At 37.4% G+C, this 12,737-nt stretch overlaps 1 protein-coding gene across 2 annotated transcripts in view; it reads right to left on the bottom strand.

The window, feature by feature from the left end:
* Nucleotides 1-5,330: 5,330 nt before the first annotated feature.
* The window catches only part of LOC145989788 (splicing factor U2af 38 kDa subunit-like), a 50,337-nt gene continuing 42,930 nt past the window's right edge, over nt 5,331-12,737 (bottom strand). The window contains exon 9 of one of the 2 annotated variants that reach the window (XM_083125123.1): nt 5,331-6,644. In XM_083125123.1, the coding sequence (XP_082981249.1) occupies nt 6,437-6,644 (208 nt within the window). In that variant the 3' untranslated portion in view covers nt 5,331-6,436. The remainder of the gene's footprint in view (nt 6,645-12,737) is intronic. The other variant, XM_083125124.1, reaches the window with a different exon arrangement.

The following is a 12,737-nucleotide window of genomic DNA, read 5'->3' as shown; positions in this document are numbered from 1 at the left end:
TTTCTGTCTCTTTCTCAATCTCTATCAAGAGCCCATGGACAGATCTACAGCAATAAAAATATTTCCACAATACAAGTAAAACAAAAAAGTATGAAATATAATTGATTTATAATTATTAATAAGAAGAAAAATTTAAACATAATAATCATAGGCGTAGCTAGAACTTTATATTTGGGTGTGCACAAAGAAAATATATGAGGTCTTGTACCTTTTTAATAGCATATTTTGCAACACAATCACTTGGCTCTTTAACTGCACTGATGTTTGTAAAGGAATATAAATTCACTAAATAGCAGTGTTGAAAATTTCTGAATATATGTAGTAGAAAAAAATCAAATTGCATAGAAATTACACACACACAAAATGTTCATAAATGTTACAAACAAATACATCAAAATACACGTCATCTATAATGAGAGACGTCTGTCAAAAGGTACAATGTTCTTAAACTCATCAATAACTTCATTTACACCAATAGACTAAACTTTTTCCTGTTCCACAAATACAGGGGCGCCAACTTGTCAAAATTATTGGGTGGGCTCTGATCACCGAAATAAATTAATGAATGACTCCCTCCCTACCTTTTTTAAGTTTTGGCCTCAGTGTTCGGAATCTCGTAAACGCCCATGAATTCCTCAAAAATATTAAAGTTTTCATTTACAGTTCGAATGCAAAATGTCAATTGTTCACGGATGGATATGTCAAGTTTCGTCAACCATAACAGCAAAATATTCCCACTTTTAATATCTGCTACCAAGGAGCGCAATACAGATCTCCCTAATATATCAAAGATCTCGTTCTGAATGTCATGCGAGAGCCATTTGTAGCCCGAACGTCCCATCCACTCTCCTAGTTCATGCACATCTTATTTTTAAACTCTTTTTAGTAAAAATGTTAACAATACTCATAATTATATACTTAGTATATAGTAATAAGTCAGGTGTTTTGATGTCTCAGGTCATAGCCCCCTCCCCCCAAAGTTGATGGTTTAGCGGTCTCAGCCCCCAACATTTCAAATGTGTATTTAAAGTTAATTTCATGTGGCACAATTTAGAGTAAACTTTACAAGAGAAGCAAAATAATACATTAGATTCTCTTAAGCAAAATTATTTTGGGGGGCTCTGCCCCCACATCAATAACAAGCCCCATGGAGTCTGCGCCTATGCACAAATAGCAAGAGGAGGACTTCCAATCTATCCTGCTTCCGAGTTGCTCTTAATTTAGTTTTAACTTGGGAAAGCTTGGAGAAAGCTCTCTCACACGTGCAGCTTGTGACAGGTATAGAAGAAAGGTGCTGCAGTACAGAGTAGAATGCAGTAAATATCTTTTCTCCAATGACATAAAACAATCGAAAATCTATACACACTCGTTTCATCAGCGATAATGCACACGTTTGTACCAAGTAATGACATTTTCAACTTCTTACAAACTGCCGCTTATTTTCTCTCTCATTGAAATATCTGTCTTTAATTCTCTTTGATAAAGCAGCCCATTAGGGTGTGCCTAGGGAGACCTGTATTGCGCTCCTTGGTAGCAGATATTAAAAGTCGGGAATATTTTGTTATTATGGTTGACGAAACTTGACATATCCATCCGTGAACAATTGACATTTTGCATTCGAACTGTAAATGAAAATTTTAATTTTTTTGAGTAATTCATGGGTGTTTACGAGATTAAGAACACTGAGGCCAAAACTTAAAAAAGGTAGGGAGGGAGTCATTCATTAATTTATTTCAGTGATCAGAGCCCACCCAATAATTTTGACAAGTTGGCACCCCTGTATTTGTGGAACAGGAAAAAGCTTAGTCTATTGGTGTATAGCCTTTGATAATAATACCATTTCAACCATTATCAATTTGACATTTTAACAAGTTGGTAAAGGAATTAGTTTGTTACTGTATAAATGTTTGATATATATATAAAAGTAACAAATGAATTCCTTTATATAGCTATATTTAGTATATATATATATATATATATATATATATATATATATATATATATGTGTGTGTGTGTGTATTTAATAACTGATTTCTATATATAACATAATACATATATAATAATTAAATAATATGTACCTAGTGTGTGTGTAAATTAAGATCTCCCCCTGACTCTTCAATGATTTCATGCCCTGTATAAAAGCTAAGTAAAATAATAGAAAAAAATTGCTCAAAATTTCCAGGTTTGCTCCCCTTCCTCCCCCCCAAAAAAATCCTGGGTACAGCTTACAGGTCTGATAGAGGGTGTGAAGTCAATATAAAACAAACACTGATTTGCTCAAGTTAATCTCTTTGTAATAAGAAGTTTTAATATGCAGATTATAATAGTAATGCAGACAGAATGTGGCTGAAAACAAACTACACATACAAGATTATCTTATATGCAATACAGTATCAAATAGAAATAACGACCTACGTTGACCAAAATACTGGCAAGTGCATATGGTTGTGTGGTGTGGAAACTATTTCAGTGTGCCACATATTACCGACTAGAATGTGAATTGACAATTTTGGATATTTTTTCTTTACCAATAATATATGGACAAAGCTGCTTCTACAGCAAACTATGCACTGTTATTGGCAATACACTGAACGATGTACTTGTCAAATTGATTTCCTTGGATCACAACTGACTTATGTAGCTTGTAAATATCACTTTTGATACTAAACATTGCCTTTATTTCCATAAGTTTCTTTCCAAAGTACAAGTGCAGCTTCAGTAAGAAAGGTTTCCTACAGACAGCATAAATAACTTGTGTCAATACTTTTTCCCATACCATGTGACCGACCACTTACATGTACAATATGCATCTGTGTGTGCATGAGGGGGGGACAGCTTACTTGCAAACTTGGACTTCCTTATGACATCTTGAAAACTGTGCAGACACATGCACACACACAAAATATTTTTTTCAATGTGAAGTAAGCTGTTATGCAATGCTAGTTAGGCCATTCATGTTCAATACTTTAAAAAAGTGGTTAAAAGCACCCACTACTGTACGTGAATTAATTCACACAATTCAGGGTTCAATCAGCAGTAAACACCACTAGGTAATCCAATAACGAAAACTAAAGGAAGAATAAAATTGAAATTTTACACAAAAATTCATATTCAGTGCACTTCCGTGGCCTGCACAATAAACCAAAGTGAATGATGGTAGATTCCTATAACCATGCAAAGTTGCAATGAAAAAACACTGTTATTTGTTGTGTGTGGTTGGGGGGATAATGTATAAGAAAAGAAGTGTTGCCAGCTTACAAAAAAAATTAGAAAATTGCTTTCTGTGGATGTTGGATAAACCAAATTTGCAAGGAAACATTACAAAAACCACTTTGAGACGATTTAATGCTCAACCCTTTTTTTCTTAATGGAAATTTTAGAAAACTAATTTTTGGGTAATTTGAAAAGTGGACGTTTCCTGCTTGACCTCCAATTGTCATACATTGTGAACAAGTTCTCGTGTTTTCATTATTACATGTAAAAATAAAATATAACAGCAAAAAGCTGTGATTAAAAACTAATAACCCCATGTGTAAGTTATATCCCATAATGTTGGAACAGAAAAAATACACATTTTCAAATTGCATTTATTAAAATAGAAATAACTATCATGTTTTGTGATTCAAGTATGTCATAAAACTATCATGTTTTGTGATTCAAGCATGTCATACCCTCATTATGTATTCAAATGAAAGACCGAACTGAAATACCAACCCGACGGGAATTTTCGGCGTTTGAGTGCAGGATGATAGTTGGTGCTAGACGAATGGGGCATGCGACACTGAACTTTTCTCGCCCCACAGTGTCAAGGGTGGACCGTGAGTACCGCATTGGAGTCATTACGACCCATCAGGGACAAGGCAGTGGCTGCCCATGAGTGATGAATGACTGTGACCGGCGACGACTGGGCAGACTCGTCCAGGCAACAGACAAGCAACAGTGCGTGATTTGACAGCCGGAATCAATGCAGGATGTCCCAGGAACGTGTCTCAGAGGTCAGTGCAACGGAATTTGGTCTCCACGGGGTATCGCAGCCAAAGACAGACACGTGTGCTGCTACTAACCGCTGTCCATCGGCGACTGCGATGCACATTTCATCTGGAACAGGTACATTGGTCTTAGAGGACTGGCAACGTGTAGCGTGGTCAGATGAGTCCCGTTTCCAATTGGTACGTGCGGATGGTAGGGTCCGGGTGTGGCACAGACCCCATGGACCCAAGTTGTCAACAACTTGGTGGTGGTGGCTGAGTCATGGTGTGGGGTATGTTTACTTGGCATGGTTTGGGTCCTCTGGTCCTTGTGAACCAGACAATGAACGCTCATCACTATGTTCAGCTGCTTGGTGACCATCTCAGACTCTTTATGGACTTCATGTACCCTGCCAACAATGGGATTTTCCAGGATGACAATGCGCCATGTCACCAGGCCGCAATGGTGCACGACTGGTTTGAGGAACATTCTGGAAATTTCCAACGCATGAATTGGCCTCCTCGATTGCAGGACATGAACCCTATCGAGCACATGTGGGATGTTATCAAACGCACTATTCGTGCCCAGGATCCTCCACCTGCAACAATGACCAAATTGTGGACGGCAATCAAGACTGTATGGCTGCACATCCCTCCAGCGGAATACCAGCAACTTGTTGCGTCCTTGCCACGTCAAATTGCTCCACTTCGCCGTTCTCGAGGGGGTTCCATTTGTTATTAGGTAGGCACCCATGACTTTTGGCACTTCAGTGTGTATATATATATCCTGCTCATTTGTAGCACAATACAATGGGGTGGGATAAAGGTTAATGTACAGGGTGGTCACAAAGTGGGCATACCCCCCCCCCCCCTTTGTTTCCGATACTACAGTGGTTAATGTTGTTATGGTGGTTATGCGATCACATACCTGATAGTTCACTTATCCAGGACATCGGTATGGAGACCATCATGATCGTAGCACAGCTGAATTCTACGCCATGTCCTGGCAGATGTTTTGTGGAGATATTCAGGCGTCATGTCCTATCAGCATCAGAGTGTTCATTAACGTGACAAGGACAGTATGACTTGCACTTCAAATCAAGTTTCATGTATTTAATCATGGTCAAACGATTGCAAATCAACAATTAAACATACTTTTCGACGAAAAACCACGGGTATGCCTACTTCGTGGCCACCCTGTACTTGGCCATAGATGCAGCTACTTCTAACAATTAAAAACAAATACTGCAGCTTCAATTATCACAAATGAACATAATTTTTGTTCCTTCCACTCAAGTATGCAGTGTAAGAAAAAAATATATACCAGTTAAATAACCTAGAATAACAAAGGGTATTTTTAAACATGAATATATTAACAATAGTTAGACATTCTATCTGAAAAAAAAATTATATTTATTGATGGATAATTCATTTTTACAGCTGTATGTATGATGATCATGTGTCTACACCATCACAACATATCTGATAATATTATCAGTGCTTACAAGTCAAAAAATATATAATGAAGAAATTATATAAACTTCTAACAATTACAAATTAATACTGTGCAGCCAATTATCTCTGTCACATTTATATTTGTTACCAATTCTATAGCACATCAAAATTAAGATTCTGACAAGATGTAGACATACACTACCATATTCAGTAGCCACTTCAGCCCCAAAAAGTGATTTATCATGTCACTTAAAACATTATTGGTGTGGAAAAATGTCCAGAACATGCAACAGAAAGAAAAGGATGAACACGTGAGTCTTGACAGTTCATAACTTGCACACGTATTAACATAATTAAAACATTTTTACACATATTTAACTTGGCTTGATGCTACGAATATTACGTAGATATAAATTTTAAGTTCAAAGTTGTAAATACAATGTCAATACGGCATGTGAACGAAGAAAGCATCAGTTGGTTAACAAATAAAATTTTTGTGCATGAAACGCCATTGAATCTTTTGATATTTGAAAAGTACAGGAAAAAAACCTAATTATAAAACAAAGTAAATGTAGCTGTCCACTGTGGTCGTCGTATATTTCGGACCACATGTCATCATTATCATTTTACATACGATCCTACTTACAACAAACCATACTTCATGTTCCTGGAAATTAATATTTATTATAGCCAATAGATTCTCACATCAACTTCTGTCTAAAGACCCCAATACAATTAAAATGATGATTAATTGATGTAACTATATGGCAGCTCACAAAAGTAAACAAAATTGGAGAAGTTTGACAAGTTTCACAGAAATGTACAATCATACATAACATGAACAGCATTCACTGTGCACTGAAGAGTAAAAATGCAGTCCAAAATTATCTCTGATATGAAACTACCAGTGAAGTTATGTAAAATCTGAATCAGCAGACACCTTCTCAGGAATTTTGAGTGCACAGATTAGAATGCTTCTGAATTCCCGTTCCAAAAGATCCCAAAATCGTCTCCTAGTAACGGCCAGACCTTCCTTCACGTTCTCTGTCTTTGTCACGGGATCGTGATCGTTCCCTGCTGTTTCTCGGCTTGCGGCGCTCCCTCGAGCGAGACCTTGCATTACGCTGCTCTCTGGAACGAGATCTCCTCTCTCTTGATCTTGAGCGCCGTTCCTTTGAACGGGAGCGGAATCTGGTTCTGCTCTTACTGCGAGATCGTGACCTGTAAAGAAAATGGCAAATGATTGTGAAATCATGCAAACATAATGTTTGTGCGTGAGTGTGTGTACCTGTGTATGTATATATATATATATAGGATAAAAGCAAGGAGGGCCAAAAGGGCTAAGTAAAAATCAAAGAAGGTAAAAGGAAACACTCACCGGACAGTAGAAAAATTCAAAATTTTTGCTAATTTCATAGCATCATCGGTGTGAGGAGAAACAGTCAGTCAGATGGTTAATGCAAAAAAAAAAAACAGTAAAGCTATCCTTGCACATTCACAATTTCAGCCCTTTGTGGAGGCAATGTGATCAACACGGATGCTCCAACCACCTTTGCCTCCTTCAAGTTTTGATCCCAGATACCCACCCATTCATTAGTGGCTGGGTGAACCCCAGAGCACCTTCAAATAAGGACACTGCCAGAAACATTAAGTGAGTGAACCCTTAAAATTGTCCAGTGAGCCCTTAAAATTGTCCAGAAGGAAGTGAATCAACCTTTGTAGATCTGTGGTGCTATAAAAGTATTTCCGATCACAGATATTTAGACAGCTTTAAAGGTTAACTACATGGAGATTCACTTGAATATTCTAGTAATTTTGAGCAGAACCAAGTCGTAGAATTTGGGATATCAAAGTGTTTTTTTATGAAACGAGACATTTTCAATAAAAGGCAAGGTGCCGAAGAACTAATGTCACTCATTACAAATCACCCACATGCAAATTCTTTAAACTCAGAACACTAACCCTTACTGGGAGGGAGGAATGTGTTCAGTAACCCCTCGTAAATTTCACGATGGTACTTTATATTTCGTGTATCTACAAAACATTTTTTTTCTCATTCGTACATAGTATTATTGTAAGTCTATAATTTTGTTCGTTTCTCATTTACTTTTATATTTTTATTTTCAACTGTTCCTACATAACATAGTCTCAGAAATGCAAAATTTAGGGTCCAAAATATTGCATCAGAAAGTTGCTTTTAACAAAAATATTTTGTAAATATAACTTTTTCTTTGCAATAATAAAAGTGCAAGAAATGCTCCCTAATATACAAAATGTAAAATGTTTTTTTATAATTATCAATTAGATTTTAAATTCAAATTACAGTTAAAAGAAATTATGCCGTACTGTAATTTTTTTATAAGCCCTCATTTCCCATTTATTGGCACTCTGACCTTCCCAACCACGATTGACTGATTTTGTTTATTTAATGTCCCTTTTCTTCCACGTGTGACTGACTAATAGAGGTGATGGGAATGAATGAAATGACAATAACAAACACAAATGGATTCTACACACAACAAACTACTACAGATGATTACATTGGCTGTGAGTCCACTCACCAGAGCATTGTTAGTGTGGTGCCTGAACTCACAGCACTTACATCATTAACAAAATCCCCCAGATCACATAAGTAATATATTTATGACCCCACCCCCTCCCTTCTAAATGCCATAAATTGCAAATTTCCCTTAAATTCAGAAATTTGGGATCATACCGTGAGCGGTCGTGTTTTTATTTATGACTAATGCAGTTTTTTTTTAAAATAGATTTTAACTTTGTCACACTTCTTGTACTCATTTACCTTGCTGAATGAAACTTTAAAAGTAGATGACCACTTTGTTCAGTTCAAATGTGACCAGCAGATATGGTGATACTGTTTCGAATCCTCAAGTCGTGAGATACCTCTTGTAGAGGACTTAATTTTCTTTTTTTCATTAATCATTCCATCCTTTGTTTTGGAACGTTAATACCATCGAAAATAAGCAGGCATCTAATGAAACTTCCAGACCAAAGTGACAAACGACAAGCAACATACGACAAGGGCAATTTTTGTCATGTCACGTCAGAACCAAAGTTTCAATTTATTTAGGGTCCAAAACTGTGGCCGAACAAGTTCCGCTTGTAGCTTGTCACTTGGGTCTGCATGCTCTGAAAGGATTCCAGGATAAATGGGAAGTCTAGGAAAAGGCTGCAAGGACTTACCACTTACGAAAACCAGGAACGTCAGTTGAATGACCCTTATTTGCATACACAATACATGGAGTACTTCTTCATCGCCGGTTAAGATATTTGGGAAGAATTCATGCAAGAAACAAAGGAAGGATACTTGGGTGAGGGAACAAATAGGAAAAACATGGTTATGCAGGTGAATGAGGTTTACCATTACATACTCTACATATTACAAATATTTACAATTACTTCAATCATCAGGGTGTCCAAAATTTCACAAAAACAAGATTCCATGGCTTTTCTAAGTTTACCAAACCAAGACCCAAAATTTTCCAGACCAAGTCATTATGGCAATTCATGTATTTAAGCATGTTTGTAAGAAGGTCACTACATTTTAGCTAAACACCATACTTAGAATTCAACTTAATTAAGTTAAAAGTAATAACAAGAAAGGAAACTGAACAGAAATTGACTGTCAGATGAAGGAATCAGTGGTGGGCTTTTTACGTAATACTTGTCACGTATTGGCCAATGGTTAACAATTTATATATATATATATATATATATATATATATTATATATAAAAACTAGCTGATTACCTGGCATTGCCCAGGTATTTATTTATCCCAATCTTGTATTAGTCAGGAAAATAATGAATTCTAACTATGGTGTAAAATGTAACTAATTTTAAATGTGATCGTGAATGTCACCAATTAACTTAGCGACTCCGAAAACTATGGATTCGACACTAATCTAGGTCATTTGTGGCATTTTATTTTTCACTCCCTCTCACCTCCCATGCCAATAGCTGATGAACTTGGAGTTGAACGGCTTTGGGAGTGTCACGAAAACTATGGATTACATTCGCAACACAGCCTGAATGTTAGACAACCCGAGAAATACTATCGTTGTGCATATTGCATAGAGTCATGGATGTCTGTTTGTGCAGAATTTAATACCAGTGGTTCTGGATTATTTATACATGTCACCCCATCCCTCCCCAACCCTATGGGTGCCAGGGGTGTCTTACCCAAAAATATTATTTCCAGATTGCAAGTGATACGTGTACCAAGTTTGGTTGAAATTGCTCCAGGCATTTGAGAGTTATGCCGGAACAAACAAACACACATACATCCATTTTTATATACAGTAGTGGCATTAATTCTGGACACTTTTAGTAAAATGTTATTTTCTTAAAAATCTCGAATGTAAAAACTATATTCTGTATAGAAATATTAAACAAGTTTAAATGACATCGTTCAGTAACTTCAATAATTGCATCTGAGTGCAGCATTATAGTCTATTATTGTTATTTTCAACCAACAGAACGCTTGTATGCGATTGTTGTATAGTAGGTCAACTGGGAGCATCATTGTTGTACATTGTTCAGTAGCTTCAAGAATTTCATCTTACTGCAGCATTGTTATCTGATTATTGGTATTGTCTGATTGTACTGTGGGTTAAGTGTGAGCTTCATTGTTTGCAGCAGTTGGAAGTTGACCTACTATACAACAATCGCACACAAGTGTTCTGTTGGTTGAAAATAACAATAATAATCAGACTACAATGCTGCACTCAGATGCAATTATTGAAGTTACTGAACGATGTCATTTAAACTTGTTTAATATTTCTATACAGAATATAGTTCCTACATTCGAGATTTTTTAAAAAATAACATTTTACTAAAAGTGTCCAGAATTAATGCCACTACTGTATATAGATGATTTAGTAACACGTGTATTAATCCCTATATCAACAAACACAACCAAAAAATTGCAACAAGAAAGTGGTATACTTGCCTCGTTCTTTGGATCCCCAGGCGGCATCAAAGCGCGCCGGTTTCCTTTGGAAACCAGATCCTCCCACCCTTGAGAATATTGCAATCCTGCGACGCGTGCAGGGTGAGCATGCTGTCAACAGGCTGGACGTTGCCAAGTCACTTCCTCCCCCCAAGGCCTTCTCTTCGCTGCCTTTCACATTCACAAACTCAGCAACAAGAGAGCAGTGTGAGGTGCGTATGCGAGTTCGTATTCTTCGATTGACAAAGTGTATTTTTTAATTTTTTTTTCTAGTTTATTGTTATATCTTAGAAATCTTACGGGAAAACAAGTTTGTATCGACATGTGGCGACCGTGGAACACAACCGAAGTTCCAGATCATTCAACGAACCAAGATAATCCTCAACCAAGCACTTCCGGAGCACCGAACAGAAAAGTAACCAAAACCAAAACGTTGAACAAACAAAGTCAGTTATTTGTATGTAATGTGCACGAATATGTCGAAAAGAAAAAGCTAGGAAAAGGAGCCATTGCAGAGACAGCCAAAATATTAAAGTTAGACAGAAAAACCGTGCGAAATGTGATTCGGAGAGGTCCAGTCACACCAAAGAAGCCTGGAAATAAAAGAAGAAAATTTAACAAAGTGGACGAGTTTACTTGCGATTTTATTAGACGCGAGATTTACAAGTTCTATAGTAAAGGACAGTCACCGACAGTGAGTGAACTATTGAAACTTTTAAAAAGTGTGTCGGACTTCCCTTATGAAGAAACGCTTCGAGAACTAATAAAAAAACTTGGTTTTCGGTTTGGTCGTTTAAGGAAAAAGAATGTAATAATGGAATCGGCGAGAATTGTTGCTTGGAGATACTGGTACCTGCGGAGACTACAGGACCTGTGTTCGGAAGGCTGCAAACTCATTTACTTGGACGAGACTTGGTACGACACCTACGATGCAGTCAAGAAGGGGTGGGACGATGGTACATGCAATTGTATTTTGAAGTCGCCATCAGGGAGCAGGAAACGTATTATGGTGCTCCATGCTGGGGGCAGTGAGGGATGGGTACCAAATTGTCTCTATCTGTCAGCAAAGAACATTGGAGATTGCAAAGCGGACAACCACGATGAAATGACAGGAAAAGTTTTCGAAAATTGGTTCGAAAATTATCTTTTGGCAAATATGCCAATCGATACAAAATGTGTCATTATCGTGGATAATGCTAGTTACCATTCGTGCCTATTGGTCAAAATCCCAACAATGAATACAAAGTTGCAGGATATTGTATCGTTCATGGAACAGCACAGGATCCCGATACCAAACCCAGTTCCAATAAAAGCAGTTTTATTAGATGTTATTAAATCTGCAAACATAAAAAAAGATATGTAGTGGACGAGCTTGCACACTCACGTGGACATGAAGTTGCGTCTTCCCCCTTACCATTGTGTGCTGAATCCAATCGAACTAGTATGGTCTCAGCTCAAATTGTTCGTGCGGAAAAACAATGTAACCCCTACACTGAGTGCTAGCGTGTGTCAGCTATTGCGGGATGGTGCAGCGACAATTGACTCCCAGCTATGGTCGTCATGCATCAAGCATGTTATCAAGGTTGAAAGCCAGTACATGCATCACGACACTGATCGTAACCAGGAGCGATTCATCATTCACGTTGGAGAGAGTGACGACGATGAATAAAGGTAAGCCACATTAAATTCTCTTATTAAACGTTACAAAATGCTATGCAAGATTGGACGAATCAGATGATTATTATGATGTATTTTCGTGTCACAGAAATAATGAAACACCATAATTAATTATCTGTGTCGATTTATTTATTTATGTCACATGCTTTGAGGGCAGCGCGTCGACTTTCCTCTGCCGCGCTCTTCAAGCATGGCAACAACGCGTTGCCTGGAGCTTTGTTGGGGTGGTCTTGATAAGGAGGTCCTGGCTCATTAGGAGAGGGGCGGGCAGGGTAAGGTTCCAAAGGCAGCCGCCTGGGGAACCAATGAACGTGGCAACTATAAGTGTCACTAGGAACTTACTGTAGTAGTGGCTACTCTAAGAACATGATAAAATTCAAGTATAATTCCTGGTTTTCAAGGTAAACGTTGCAAAAATTGAAGAATTTCAACCTTACATACTCTGCTCACCCCCCCCCCCCCACCCCACCCACACGCGATATATTAACAATATAAAGGGTCCTTGTGGTTCCAATATATTAAAAAATTCAAATTCAATTGAACGGTAAGATGTTGAGTTTACATTTGCAACTTCACATACTCAAACTAGAAATACATCTACAAATACAAATCACAAATGTTACGTGATATAGTACTCTACGAGAAATTGCTAATTGCATAAGAATTT

This window comes from Lepisma saccharinum, chromosome 7 (assembly GCF_977018435.1).
Source record: "Lepisma saccharinum chromosome 7, izLepSacc3.1, whole genome shotgun sequence".
NCBI classification, from domain to species: domain Eukaryota; kingdom Metazoa; phylum Arthropoda; class Insecta; order Zygentoma; family Lepismatidae; genus Lepisma; species Lepisma saccharinum.
Note: the sequence above shows the minus strand (reverse complement) of the source record. Positions and strands in the feature narration are given on the sequence as shown.